This window comes from Salvelinus fontinalis, chromosome 31 (assembly GCF_029448725.1).
Source record: "Salvelinus fontinalis isolate EN_2023a chromosome 31, ASM2944872v1, whole genome shotgun sequence".
Classification (NCBI taxonomy): domain Eukaryota; kingdom Metazoa; phylum Chordata; class Actinopteri; order Salmoniformes; family Salmonidae; genus Salvelinus; species Salvelinus fontinalis.
In genome coordinates this window covers 41,313,438-41,328,624 of record NC_074695.1, presented here as the reverse complement: position 1 = coordinate 41,328,624, position 15,187 = coordinate 41,313,438, and the positions used below count along the sequence as shown (strand labels likewise).

The window sequence follows — 15,187 nt, the reverse complement described above, 5'->3', positions numbered from 1 at the left end:
AGATGACCTTTGAGAACCTGAAAAATAACTCTTCAGAACAAAGTGTTTTACACCTGCTTAGAATGTCATACTTTACCTCGCGCGGGCTTCCCCGTTGCGTAATGGACTATTTTTCGTTGGTTATGTTAATGTTTCCTCTGTAAAATGCCTTGTTAACAATTTTTGGTGGTGATGCTGGTATTAATGATAATGATGATTATTATCTTTATTACAAAATAAAATAAGTATAGTAGACACAACAACAGCAAAACAAATCCATTTCTCACAAGAAATACACCTTTTGATATCATTATCACAATTGTAATGTTGATATTTTCATATACTGCTCATGCTATTAACCATTTGAGCATATATGTCATAACGAAAAAATTTAATCTTACTTCAGCTAGTCACGATTAGGACACACCTGAGGTCAGCAACCTCCCGCTCTAGCCCCCTATCACCACTCCTCTGCTTCTTCTAGAGATCCTCACACACAAGGAAAAGTTGAATCACAGACAACATTTTTATTTCATGATGAATTACATCCAAAGATGTAAGGATGCAAATTGACAACATATGACTTTTTGAATGTCTTGTCAGCAACTATCATTACAGTATGTGTGGTCAGGAATGACATAATATGTGGTAAAAGAAGGAGCAGTCTGTGTCCATTCTCTATTCCTCCGCAGAATGAGGTCGGTGAGAAAGTACATCATTTCATTGTTTTCCCTCAGATGTGTGTTACGTTCACACGAGAATACAAGTTTCAAGTAAACGTGTCTTGGTACACATGAGAAATCGTACTCCTCAGCATAGCCAGTCCAAGACTTAAACAGGGGTAAAAGGAGAGCTAGAAGAGTATTTTAGCGATGGAAAGTTATTTAACAATGTGGTTTGGAGAATGTGTTGGGTAATTGTAGGGTTTAGAGCCTGCCGATATCACTGCAGACTGTGTAGGCCCCTCAGGGTCATGGTGTGGCATTGCCTTTGTAACAGAGGTGGTTCAATGAGCCATGCTTGCATGTTGAGTAACTTTGTCCGAAACCTAAAGACTTGCGCTAACTTCCCAAGCTTAGGCTTTAGCTCAGTGAGCCAAAACAATTTTGTGGTGCGCAGACGACCAGGACTGCAACCGAGTCGGTCCCATCGGTGCCAGTCATTCAGTTGATGCCTATTAGCTGCTGGGGTCATTGTGGAGAGGGAGAGGAGGTCCTGAAGACTTGCGAAAGCTCCCCAAGTTAATGCCTAGGTTTCAGACCACCGGGCTAACACAGACAACCCAGATTAATTTCATTTACACTAATTCAGTACAATACGGTGGATCACGTAATCAACAATCACAAAACAAACCATTTCTGTGCACTGCCATTGTGGCTTGTAGCATTTATTTGTTCTGAAATAGGTTGTGCTTCAGACTATTGAGGGTAGGGTAAGTCACTTAAGCTTATTTGTGTCAAACCTGTTACAGTTGTGTAGGACATTTCCATTTCGATGGCAGGCGCAAACTTTTTTTCCTTCCGTAACTTCCAGGTATAAATACAGACTGGATTCTGCAAACACACATTTCAAGCATCTGTTCCCTCTCTCACACATTGCTTGTGACATTTTCAGGTGAGTGTTGAATGAAGGCGATCATGATTTTGCATTATTCATGCTCTCTGTAATCCGAGGGATTTCTCTTTATTTGAGCATGTTATTGTGATTACGCAACGTTATTTCAACAATTCTACTCATCATGGCTATCCATTGTGTTGACACACAGTGAAATTATACAAGGCGGCATGATTATGTTTAGTCTGTATTAAGCTTTTTTTAAATGTAGCTATTGTGAAAGTTACCTGAATACGATGTGTTGGACGAGCAAAAATAAGATACTATTGGAGGAGATTAGCGTCAATGTTAACATTTATTTGTACCTTAGACAAAACATGCTAATAAGTTTTGGTCTACTTGCCTAACAAATTAATAATTAATGCTGAAATCAAATATAATTGTTTTATATCATCAAAGAAATATACATTTCATAAACATTTTTATATTTATAAACATATTTTAAGAAACATTTCCTTTTCAACATTTCTTTGCTCTTACCATAACCTGTTTCACCGTTACAGTGAATATTGCTGGTAGTCTGTGTTCTTTTAAACATAATAAACTTCAAACATCACTTGTGGAATACTACCCCCTCTCTCTGACATTTGTTAGCTTTTTTTTCTTCATTTTCTAGCATCTCATCCTCTTAAGAACAGGAAGACAGAAAGCGAGCAGGAGACACGGAAGGTGTAAGGTGAGAAAACTGTCTGTTTTAACGTGTGACCTTTACATTTTAGGAATGTACTTCTTTGCTTTCAGCTAGAGTTGGCAACCATTCTGTGTATCAGAAGGGAGATAATTCAGTGGACAAGTGTCTCCCAAATTGGGGTGCGTGTCCCCCAGAGGTACGTACAGTACGCAAAACTCAAGACCATGGTGTAATCTGGTTTGGTGTAATCTGTAATGGTGGATTGTTTGTAGCTGTGGTGTATAAGCTATTTTATAGTGTAGTCTAATGATCATGTACCTTACTTCTAAAAGCGTAAAAAGTATCAATACTGTATATCAGTTGGGTAACACAGATTGTAGGCATATAGCAAAAGGGTGAAAGGGGCATGATAGGTCTTAATATTAAGTAAACACAACTAAGAAAATAACTTAGTTTGTAATGACTGCTTTAGTGAGGAATCTGTTAAAAGGTGTTATCAGGTGTAAAAGTAAGTATTTAAAGCATCACTAAACATATAGGCTAAAACAATCCAATCTTTCTTCTACACATTTTTTAAACATTATGTTCAAGATTACTTTTAACTTCTCATTGAATGGATTATTCAATGACAACCCAGCCGACACAATTCTAACACTGGGCACGTTCATTCACAAAATTGAAATGACTTTGGTATGATATCTATCACGGTTAGGGTAGATTCATTTGAACTCACTATATTCAAGGAAATACTTGGTGAAAAAAATGTAATAATTGAAACTCTGAAATATCTATGCGTTACTAAAAAAAATGTAAAATCTCATTGTAAATGTAATTCTTTAAATGATTTGGGTTTAGACCCAAGACCTGATATTCATAACATGATGGACTGTTGGTGGATTGAAGTCTCATGATGCAAAAAGGTCATTTGCGACGAATCTGGGGGCTTGTCCAGAATTTGTCTTTTATCATTAAAGGATAGTGGGATTTTTTTAAATTTATGTCAAGAATGTGTACCGGTATCACATGTTGCTGTGTCATCAAAATGATCATACATTCAGATTTGTCTGACGGTTGTCAATATCTGTACATTGTTACCACAAAAAAAGCAAATTATGGAATATAGTAATATTTTCGGTACCACAATGTCAAAGACGATGAATCACCTCACAGGAATTACACTGTTATACTTTGGTCTTTCAATTGTGTTTCTTTTGATCTGTGAGAAAACCAGAAAGCATTTTCTCTCTATGAATAATTTTTTGTCAATATAAAAATTTAAGTATTGAGGCTTACACTACAATCACAACATGCATTTAATCTGCAAATCACCAAAATATTCCAGGTAGATTAGGTTTTTATTCAGTTAACCTAATTTAAAGATCAGATTAGGATGAACAGATTAATACATGCACATTTTTTTTGTATTGTAGTTTATAGAATAATACATGTAGGTCAAATTCTGGCAAATGCCAATAGTGATGTACTAGTCATAGTTATAAATGGAAGCTCTGAGTCAGTGTGACATGATTGTAGGGTGTGGGATCTTCTCACTCCAGCATTTACACCCTTCACTTGTTGTAGCTGGATTTACGCTGCACACTAATGTGACATTAGTAATCGTGAGTAGTAGTTCTATCTCAATTGCTTTTTATTTGTATTTAATTGTATTTGTACTATTAGGGATCCCGATTAGCTCTTGCCAAGGCAGCAGCTACTCTTCCTGGGGTCCAAACACATAATGGCACTTACATTACACAAAAAACAAAAAATAAAACAGTACATCATATAAAAGTATTACACCACTACAGATCTACAATACAAAATGTATAATACCACCATACAACAATATTACAATGTACGTGTGTGTAGAGTGAGTGCGCTACCGTGTGTGTGCCTCTGTGTGTGCCTCTGTGTGTGTGTGTCTCTTTACAGTCCACCTTGTTCCATAAGGTGGTTTTATTCTGTTTTTTTAAAATCAGATTTGACTGCTTGCATGAGTCACTTAATGTGGAATAGAGTTCCATGTAATCATGGCTCTGTGTAGTACTGTGCGTTTCCCAAAGTCTGTTCTGGACTTGGGAACTGTGAAAAGACCCCTTGTGACATGTTGTGTGGGGTATGCGTGGGTTTCTGAGCTGTGTGCTAGTTTGAACAGACAGCTCTGTGCTTTCAACATGTCAGTACCTCTCGCAAAGACAAGTAGTGATGCAGTCAGTCTCTCCTCTACTTTGAGACAGCAGAGATTGACATGCATGCCATTGATGTTAGTTCTCCATGTACACTTAAGGGCCAACCGTGCTGCTCTGTTCTGGGTCAACTGTAATTTGCCGATGTCCCTCTTTGTGGCACTTGACCATATGACTGGGCAGTAGTCCAGGTGCGATAAAACTAGGGCCTGTAGGACTTGTTTTGTTGATAGGAATGTCAAGAAAGCAGAGCAGCACTTTATTACGGGCAGACAACCTCTCCCCATGTTAGCTACTGTTACATCAATGTGTTTTAACCATGACAGTTAACAATCCAAGGTTACACCAAGCAGTTTAGTCTCCTAAACTTGCTAAATTTTCACATTATTCATTAGAAGATTTAGTTGAGGTTCAGGGTTTTGTGAATGTTGGCCCAAATACAATGCTTATAGTCATAAATATTTATTTCTAGCTTTTTACTTGTCAAGGCTATCTGGGATCTTTGGGACATTCCTAACCTTAACCCCTATCCTTACCATAACCCTAACTCTAACCTTAACCCTTTCCGTAACCATTTAACATGTCAACCTTAATGGGGTAGGGACGTCTTAAGGATCGCAGAAAGCACAGGCCATTCTAAAACTGACTGCAGCTTTTTGTTAAGTGATTTTACTTGCTGTGATAGCTGACGTTTATAATGTTGAGCCATCAGCATACATAGACTCACAGGCTTTACTCAGTGCAAGTGGCAGGTCATTGGTAAAGATTTAAAAACATGAGGGCCTAGACAACTGACCTGGGGAATGCCCAACTCTACCTGGATTATGTTGGAGAGGCTTCCATTAAAGAACACAAAACAGCAACCACAAGCTTCTTATTATCAATTTATTTCAGCCAATCATCAGTGATTTGCCCTTCCCTATAAGTATGCTGAAAGTCAATTGTTGATTTGTTTACTCTGTAATAGCGTTGTATCTGGTCAAACACCATTTTTTCCAAAGGTTTACTAAGGATTTGTAGCAGGCTGTTTGAGCCAGTAAAGGGTGCTTTGCTATTCTTGGGTAGCGGAATGACTTTTGCTTCCCTCCAGGCCTGAGGGCACACGCTTTCCTGTAGGCCTAGATTGAACAGATGGCAAATAGGAGGGTCAATATAGTCCGCTATCATCCTCAGTAATTTTCCATCCAAGTTGTCAGACCCAACATTTCTGCAACTACCGCCCCCTTACAAGCAACGTTTGAAATATGTTCTACCTTCTTGTGGCTTTGAGTCAGTGACTTATCACAGAATGAAATGTTACATTTGAGAAGTTAGACAATTATTTATTCACCTCTTCCACACTCACTTTACGGAATTCAAAATTACAATGCTTGTATTTCATAATTTGGTAATTTATTAATGGATGTGTAGGTTCAGGGTTTGTTGTTGGCATGTCATGCCTAAATTGGCTAATCTTGCCAATAAAAAAACTATGAAAGTAGTTGGCAATATCAGTGGGTTTTGTGATGAATGAGCCATCTGATTCAATGAATGATGGAGCTGAGTTCACCTTTTTGCCCAAAATTTTGCAAACTCTGGAAATACAGAAGTTGGACATAAATGTTCAAGAAACATCCTAACTTTGTAATATAAACTGCAATATCTTTTTTTAAATTGTCTGTAGGACTGGTATTATATGACCATCAAATTGAAAGTTAGTCTTCATGCTTATTTTACCATTTAGATTCATTCAATCATTTTGGACATAAATGTTAATGTAGCTGTCTCTAAGTCACCACTACAGTATAGTATTTACTCTTTATCTATTTTTATAAATGTTTTTCTTCTCATTCAAAAAGAAAAGTTGAATTAGAAGAAAGCATATTATAAATTGAACATAATGTAATATTGGGGGAAAAAATCATATTCTGTTTAATACTGTCCTTTGTGGATCAAAGATCAAAAAGAATGATTACTCTGCTTATAAATTCCTTCCTCCCCTACTGTAGTGTTATAGGTCAAAGAAAGCGAATCTACAAATCAATATCACCCACAGGTTCCTTCCAAAGCGCCAAGATCAGACAGATATTTTAGATATGGAAGCATAGTGAGTAATAAGAAAACTCAATGAGAAAAAAGTTTCAATATGATACAGAATTAATAACTTTCCATATGTAGTTGATTGTAAATATAGCATTTTGATAATCAAACCCAGTCCTAGACTGTAGTAAAAGCTGAACGTAATTGTCCTCAGTTGAGAGAAGTGTTGAAAGAAGTGTTAATATATCACAATCTTCTACTTGTAATGTCATTGTAGCACATCCATTCATCAAATCACACCCTACAAACCTGTGTGACATAAACATGTATTGGTTCTCTCAATTCCAAATCCAAAAGATGTGCTTATTCATTTAAAGCCTGTTTTATGTGACTTGATTCAATTGTCACTTTGCATTACAACAAATACTTTGCTTTGATCTGAGCTTTCTGTAAAGCAGAAATGTTTGGTTTTGCTAGTGAAGTGGAGATAAAAGTGAGAAGCCACAAAGAGCTTCAGTATTTTCTCTTTCTACTGAATTCCTGTTTCCTCTTCCTGGGTGAGAGCGTGCATTTGCAAATGTACACAGTGGTCACCCATAGACTTTTAAACATTTGAGGTATAGAGTTCTATGAGGTTGCCTTTAGAAGCTCTTGGGTAGCACTTTATTTTACAGAAATAAATGACCAGATATTTACATATTTACCTAAAAATGACATGATATAATTACATGTTTGTTTCTTTGGGAGTTTTAACAGATTTTGGTACCAAGTAGTCGTTTCAAGTATACTAAGCACAATAACATAGCCATGGATACCACATTATTTCCTTCTAAATACAAGGTGAATGCCACTGAAACAGTACTAGCACCAGGGGTACGAGGGGAGAAAAGAATTGGAGCACCCTCTCCCCTTCCCTCTTTCCTGTGCTATATTTTTGAGATACCTGCTGCTATCAGTTCATCTCTGTACCCTCCACTGTCTGTGTAGTCAAAGGTTGCACCTGTGCACAACCACAAAATCTCTCAGCCCAGACTGTGTTTGAACTCCTCTCCCTTTCATTGTGTCTGATAAAGGAACAAAGAGACCATGCCTCCAAACCTGTAGCTGTCTAACATTTACCAAAGAGCAAATTTGTATCCCCCCCCCCCCTCTCTCTTTTATTATATTATATTGTAGCAATATGTTGTTTTAATGTCATACATTGAACAATATGCTGGACTGAATACAACATATCCTTACAAATAGGAACATACCTACATAATTGGTGCCCTGTGTGGAGATGATCTATTGCGATGTGTGTTTATTTACGATTGTTTATGTTGTCTACACATTTGCAGCGTGAGAGTCAACCTTTATCCACCACCACCCCTGCATTCCTAGGGGTAACATGCACTTAGCACTAACCATCCATTTCTGCTCTTCTGCACCAGGCCCAGGGATGCCACAGACGGAGAGTGAGAGGTTGAAGAGTGAGCGACTGAACAGTGGGCGACATCAGCAGCAGCGAGAGCGGCGGGGTGAACAGGGAGAGGAGCCAGACACACGTACCCAGCCCAAAGATTCTGCCTCACCTCAGCTCTGTGCTCGTACCTCTGTTACGCAGGTACTGGTTGAGCTGTTACTGTGGTTTCAAGCAAAATTTGAGCCAGATTTACAAAGAAAAATAATAATACATAACGAATACTAAAATAAACATGAATTGAAAGTTAAGAGCTCAAGCTAAAGTGTACATCAATTGGTTTCATACCGTTTGCTTTTTCATTTGTTTTTTGGTCTACAATTTTATTCATAGATGGGCTTCCCATTGATGATCAGACATGGAGGTTCACTTATGGCCTCGTCTCAGCTCCAAAGCATATTGTTACAGCAGGTATGATATTCCTTCTTATACCTCCTATTATAACGCGTTCCGATGCCCTATTCTGACCTGAGAACATGTAACCCATACATTATTGTTTCAGGTTCACTGACATTAGCACAAGAAAGTAGCTTGTATTTGCTCGGAGAACTCCCTGCTGGTGAAAGGGGGTACTGTAAGTGTCTTGTTGCGTGTCCTCCCCAGTGTTCCAGTGAGGAGGAGGGGAGACCGGTCCTGAAACGGGTGTCTCTGTGCCCCCAGTTGAGCCAGCACAGACCCTCTGTTCTACGCCAGGGTGTTCAGGCTGCCCACGTACGACCGCAGGGTACGCTTTGCTCTGACTGACTCTCTGCAGCCCCCTTGCGTACACATGTTTTTTATTTATTTTTTATTTCACCTTTATTTAACCTTTATTTAACCAGGTAGGCCAGTTGAGAACAAGTTCTCATTTACAACTGCGACCTGGCCAAGATAAAGCATAGCAGTGCGACAAAAACAACTACACAGAGTTACACATGGGATAAACAAAAGTACAGTCAATAACACAATAGAAAAATCTATATAGTGTGTGCAAATGTAGCATGTCTTAGGAGAAGATATAAAGCCAGCTTGTAGTCCTAAAACCAGGAAATTAGTTTCCTCTGGTTCGTTCAGCCATTCTTATGGGGAAAATGAATGGGAAAAGAATAGGGTTTTGGGAGAAGGTTAACACAGGCTTAGGAGATCTTATACGTTTGGTTATATGAGATAATATCAGTCAGTTGACATGACATTTATGAATTATGAAGCCTTCGTGTGCTTTCTTTTCATTACATACAGTAAATGCTTCAAAATGCCCAAAAAGTGACGTTAGCTGATGACGATTATCTCATAGAACAAAACGTATAAGATCTCCTGAGCCTGTGTTTACCACAGACATATAAAACTCCATTAATTTCCCTTTAGGCTTTGTTCCACGGACCATGGCGGTGTTGGTGCTTACTAAAAGACGCCATTATTATTGCTCTCTATAAAACAGCTCTTTATGGAGAAAGACCTACAGTAGAAACACTGTCCATGACCCTCAAGTGTATAATGGATGTATAGAATCCATAACTAACCCCACAGTACACTTCTGTCCGCTTGGACTGACACGCTGCAGCATCCTTACATTCACAACTGGACCATTAAATCATTGTCAAAACATTTTCCTTTTTCCCTCACCCTATATAATGTGTGTGTACAGTCACACTTTTGAATGGAAACACTAGCGGCTTTAAAAGCATGGTGTCATTCCATATGTTGCATACAATTCTATACAGCCATTATACTGTACATTATTCAAAGGAGGTTCATGGAAAGTGTATCTAGGTCTTTGTCCATAAAGATCATTTTTTCTCTACCTTCTGCTTCTCCAGCACCATGCACTCTAACAGAGGCCAGTTCAGCTCAGCCCATCTCACTGTGCAAGGTGGAGGTGGACACAGGGAGCCGTGGACAGTCCTCTCCCCCACACTCTGAGCACTCTCCTGGGCCAACTCGTCACCCCTCTCCCCTGAGGACAGCCAGTCCTAAGCAGAGCTCCATCATCACCAGGCAACATGAGTGAGTTCCGCGTGTGTGTGTGTGTGTGCGTCTCTGTGCATGTACGTGCATCTATGCTTGTGCACGCGCATGTTACATGAACAGAAATTGCATAAACAATGCCAGGTTGGTTTGATTGATTGCGTTAAATCCTAAGTTTGTAATATTCCTCCCCTCATTCTGCAGGGCAGGTCACCCAGCCTTAGAGGGGTCCAGTGCTCTGTTTCTCAACGGACTCTGCTGCTGGCCTGGCTGCGATGCAGTATTTGAAGAATTTCCCCGTTTTTTGAAGTAAGTAATGAGCACCAGTATATTTCATTAGTCATTGTGATACAGTTGTTGCGCTGTTGTTTATAGTCATAACTGTGATGCTCTTTATGGTGTTTCCAGACACCTCCACTCTGACCATGGTCATGGAGACAGAAGCATTGCACAGTGGAGGGTACAACAAGACATGGTGCAATTCATGGAGACCCAGGTTTGTTCCTGTAGTTCTACATATTATAGAGTTTTACAGAAAAACTACAACTAGTGAACACAGACAACCGAGAAAGGTTGTAAAGCTCCAAGTCCAACTAAGTGAAAATGCGACCCTTAATGAACATTCTCTCTTTTTTAGCTGACTGTGGAAAAACAGAAACTCTTCGCAATGCAGCTTCATCTGCACCTATCTGGACACAAATCAACTGTCTTGGTAACTTCTCAAGGCTTCCCTCTTTTGGCTAATTCCCTCAAGTGACTATAGTAACCGGCCATTGTCCATTATCCTGCACTTTTTAAGACAATTTCTATGTACCCCAACTTGTCTGTGTTGTTGGGTCATGGTCTCTCTCCCTGTCAGAAGGCAGGTTCAGACTGGCCCTACAGGCACAGCCTGTCACTAGGCCTGCCCCAGAACCCAGCCCTGGCCCGGGTGCCAGATGGAGTGTCACGCTGCACCACTAAAGAGCCAGAGGAGCTGGTGCAGCACGAGTATTGGCCCTCTGCTGCTCCCCACCACCTACGGCCAGGTAACACTGCCCCCCCCCCCCGCTCTTCTTAAGCCCGAGGGAGTTCCACTCCATTTTGTTTCTGAATGCCACTCTGAGTGCATTCCTACAAGTGTTTTGCTTGTCTGTTTTGGTAATGTTGCCTTTCGCGTTGCTGTGAAATCTGATCCAAACTCAGGACCTGGTATCTTTACTTTCGTTGGCCTTCCCACAGATCTTATCCCGAGTGTTGAGTGTTACAAATACAACAACATTAGGCCACTGTACACCTACGCCTGCATGATAAGATGGGTGAGTTGTCTGATTTAGACAGTAGTGTCTCTCGGAACACTTGTGTAAAAGGAGCACTTGAGAAAAGGAAAAGGTAGACTGCTGAGAGTCTGGCTGAGTGGCTGAGGAACACACAGTTTGCTCAGTAGTTCATGCGTCCTTGTTGGACTGCAAGATAGCGACAAGTGTGACATTAATATAAAATCTGTTGTATTGGACTACATGTGTAGCAATACTTCAATCTATGTCTAGACCTCATGTGAGTTGTTTCAATTGCACAAGCATATTGTGACTGTACACCATGTCTGTCTGCAGTCTATTCTGGAGTCTCCAGACAAGCAGCGCTCTCTGAATGACATCTACAACTGGTTCACCACCATGTTCTTCTACTTCCGACACAACACGGCCACGTGGAAGGTTAGGCTCATTATTGGATCATTATGCTCGCTTTCATATGAGTCCTATGTTTGAGTCTTGAGCAATATTAGCTCCTGAACTCCTTACACAAGCTGTATTCATTTGCCGCCACAGAACGCTGTCCGTCATAATCTTAGCCTCCACAAGTGTTTTGTGCGAGTGGAGGGAGGCAAGGGGGCCGTCTGGACAGTGGATGAAATGGAATATCAAAGGAGAAAGGGACAAAAATACCACAGGTAGACAGACCTATGCTCTGGATGTGCTCTCTTGATTCATTCTTAGTATTGCAGCTTCATTCCAACTCAACAAGTGAGGGTGCTATTGTTAACCCTGTTAATAATATAAAACACAGCTTAACCCACCCGCTAACAAAGGCATGTTTTAAAAATTATATTGTAATAATATGAACCATCTTTTCAGGGATCATCATGTGAAATGGCTGGCACCCTACTCCTTATTTCGTCCAGAGGAACCTTGAACATAGCCACCCCTTCAGTGAATGAAAAACTACTGGAAAAGGAAGTCACTAGGACCTATAACTGAATCAGGTATTTTTTAACAGGGCTGGAGAAAAAGCCCTCCAGGAGGGTTGACCAGTCCTGGTCTACAGTATCTACAGAACCTATCATCACCTTCTTTGTTCAGCAGCAGATGGTGCTCCAACATAGCACAGCCCAGGACTCTTTTGCCTCTAGACTCTCTTATCATGAAGATGTGTGCACGGCTGACGGCTGGAATGGCTATATGTTTTGCAGCATTTGAAAGAAAAATATATACTTAGCAATCATTTGTCAATCAAAACATAGTGAAAAGGTAAACAATTGTTTTGTTGTGTTGGCTACATACAGTATACTGTATCCCACTGGGCTAATCATTGTAAACTGTTGTTTTGAGGGTGGAATTTCAACCATAGGATTGTCAACATTTTAATACATTTTCAACATAGACAAACCTCGTATGAAATATAATGAATTTGTACCTTTGAAATAATGTCAGATCATCACTCAATAAGTCAGACAACAAACTTCTGTCTGATTTATTGAGTGGGTGAATAAAGGTTGAAATCTCATTGTTCAACGTTTTTACCAAATATTACCCAAATGTCCTCGTTGAAATGAAATGGTGTGCCGAGTGGGGTGTTACTGCAAGCAAGTACAATTTTACATTGTGTACAACAACAAAAAATTCTCTGCAATTAAATGTATCTTTGATTATATCTTGTGGATGTGATCTGTCTAATCAATCTATCCTTTAAAGGAAGGGGGGTACTCTGATATCTCATCAAAACAATGGATCTAACATTCCATTGACATCAAGCTAAATATTGTCTATACAGTAGCATTTGGTTTCTAAACATCTCTATTGTGTTTTTCTTGTTCCACTGCTATTAATCCGTTTTGCCGCAGACCCAGCAGTTGTCCTTCTGTGTGAACCAGGCTTTCCCTAGAAAGGGTTATCCAGTTATTTATATCCAGAGTTACTTTTCTAAAGGACAACATGTCTTTATCTGGTGTGAATGGGTAAGCATGAGACTGTTTGATATGAGCAAACCTCAGTCTGGACCAGATCCATGGAAGTTAATGCTAAGTTAATGTATGTGCTTTCCAAATTCAAAAGTATACTAAAACCATTTAACTGTAATTCCATATGTGTTTTTGCACATTCCTTTTCTCTCTACCAGAGAGAGAAAATGCACCCCCCCAATATGCAAATTACCCCCATATTTGTTTTAAGTCTGTAAAGTGTCTGCCTCGTCTCTCTCACTGACAATCTCACATCCACAAACCTGCTAGCTCTCAGAAAAGGTCCTCAGGCAAGGTATTTTTGACAGGACAAGACAGAGAGAGTACAGTAAATATGACACATTTCTACTTTTCAGACCTTGATTACACATTTCAGGGCATAGTCATAAATAATAACTAGCAATTGCCTGTTCAAGGCAACCACTAACATATAAAAGTGTTCACCTGTAAATCAAGAACAAACTGATTTCATATCATGATTCACATTTTTACTCATAACAGATACATAGATACATCAGATTCACATTCTGACCTGTACTTATAGCAACGTAACGTCCAAAAGGACCATAATAAAATACAGATTTTGCAAGCTAGCACTTAATCGGCGGGTATGTTTGTCTATAAATGGATAAGTGGACCCTTTGGATAAAACAATTTGGTTCTGTTATCATTCTGTCACAGCTCCGAAATACTGTATGACCTGGTGGCTGCAGTCTTGACAGAGTTGTAGTCCTTTTCCAGCTCTCAGTGTTTTTCTGTTGGGAATTATGGTTTCAAAGGTCCCAGACGAGTATCACAGCCCTCCAAGCCCAGCCTACGGGGGACACACTTGAACCCAATCTATAAAAAATGTTATCCTGTTTTATATATATATAACGGGATTCATGTCTGATTTGAATTTTATAATGATTGCAAGATATAAATTCAAAGGATTTATTTCAGAGAAATGGCATTGTCTGTGTCTTCCCATAAGTGATTCCTCTGTGATGGTGCCACTCAATCTTTGAGAGAGAAGATGGTGTATCTAAACAGAGAACATGAACAGAAAGCTGGTTTCCATTTCACTGGATGGGGTTGTCCCACCGGAGGCCATGACAAGCTTCTGATGCCGTCTGACAGCCCAGAACTTTCCACCACTTTGATGCCATGACATTTGAATGGAGCAGCCTGGGGGGAGACAGATGATAACTTGCATGAGTTTACCCATTTCTCTGTCTCCTGCTGGCGGGCTGTATAAAGTATAATTGCTCAGAGCATGATTAAAGTCCTTCAGCAAGGTGTAAACACATTAAACACACCCCTTGAACTCCCTTAGCAGTCAAAAGAGAGACGCAACACCCTTGTGACTTTGAAACATATCTCATAGCCTCAGATAAAATAATAAAAGAAAAATGAATTGTGATGTGCTTGACAACAGTTGACACAGAGGGACAGTTTATACTACATTTAAGGTTAATCCCTTGGGTGGATTTACATGCCCACCGGTTCTTGGCTATTGCAATGGAATTGTCCCATTTTGGCACCAAACATGCTTTTGTTAACAACAATACTATTGTCTGTGATTTCACACAGCAGAGCTACATATAGCTATGCATCTACACTCATTGACTCAAATACACACGCACACACAACCACAATGACAGACAACCCCCTTCCTCACCAGCACATCGGCATATTCACCCACGCGCGCACGCACGCACGCACGCACACAGATTCTAGTAGAGAGCAGAATGATGCGTAGCTCCATCTCCTTGGATATGACAGAGTTATGCAAACCAGATGAATGGCTTGATCCAACACTCCATGCCCCATTGCCTAAATGCTATCCACCCCAATATCCCCCCTCCACGCACACACACACCACCACCAACACCACCATTCCGCTAGGGTGAGAGGTTGTTAACATTCAAAGAAACCACACTGGCATCTTTTGAGTTGGGTAAATTAAGTCCGTTGTGGTAACTTGAACAACTAGATGTTAACGGCCTTCATCCATGTCTAAATGTTATGGATGTTTTCTCCCCCAAAAAATGGACTTTGCAATTATTGTATATCCTTGCACAAGAAGATTATTCCCAATATGTTTTTTTTAAGCTTGTTGATAATCATTTGTTTTAGCTGTTTTCCAAACATTCCCA

At 39.8% G+C, this 15,187-nt stretch overlaps 1 protein-coding gene across 1 annotated transcript; it reads left to right on the top strand.

The window, feature by feature from the left end:
- LOC129830259 (forkhead box protein P1-like) lies at window positions 1–12,742 on the top strand. The gene is made up of 14 exons (XM_055892684.1): window positions 1–1,593; window positions 2,210–2,269; window positions 7,860–8,032; window positions 8,222–8,299; window positions 8,492–8,612; window positions 9,685–9,871; window positions 10,037–10,141; window positions 10,241–10,328; window positions 10,470–10,544; window positions 10,692–10,860; window positions 11,054–11,130; window positions 11,425–11,526; window positions 11,641–11,762; window positions 11,947–12,742. Exons 3-14 carry the CDS (start codon window positions 7,868–7,870, stop codon window positions 12,002–12,004), a joined length of 1,347 nt encoding a protein of 448 aa, XP_055748659.1. The 5' UTR covers window positions 1–1,593; window positions 2,210–2,269; window positions 7,860–7,867; the 3' UTR covers window positions 12,005–12,742.
- Window positions 12,743–15,187: the final 2,445 nt, after the last annotated feature.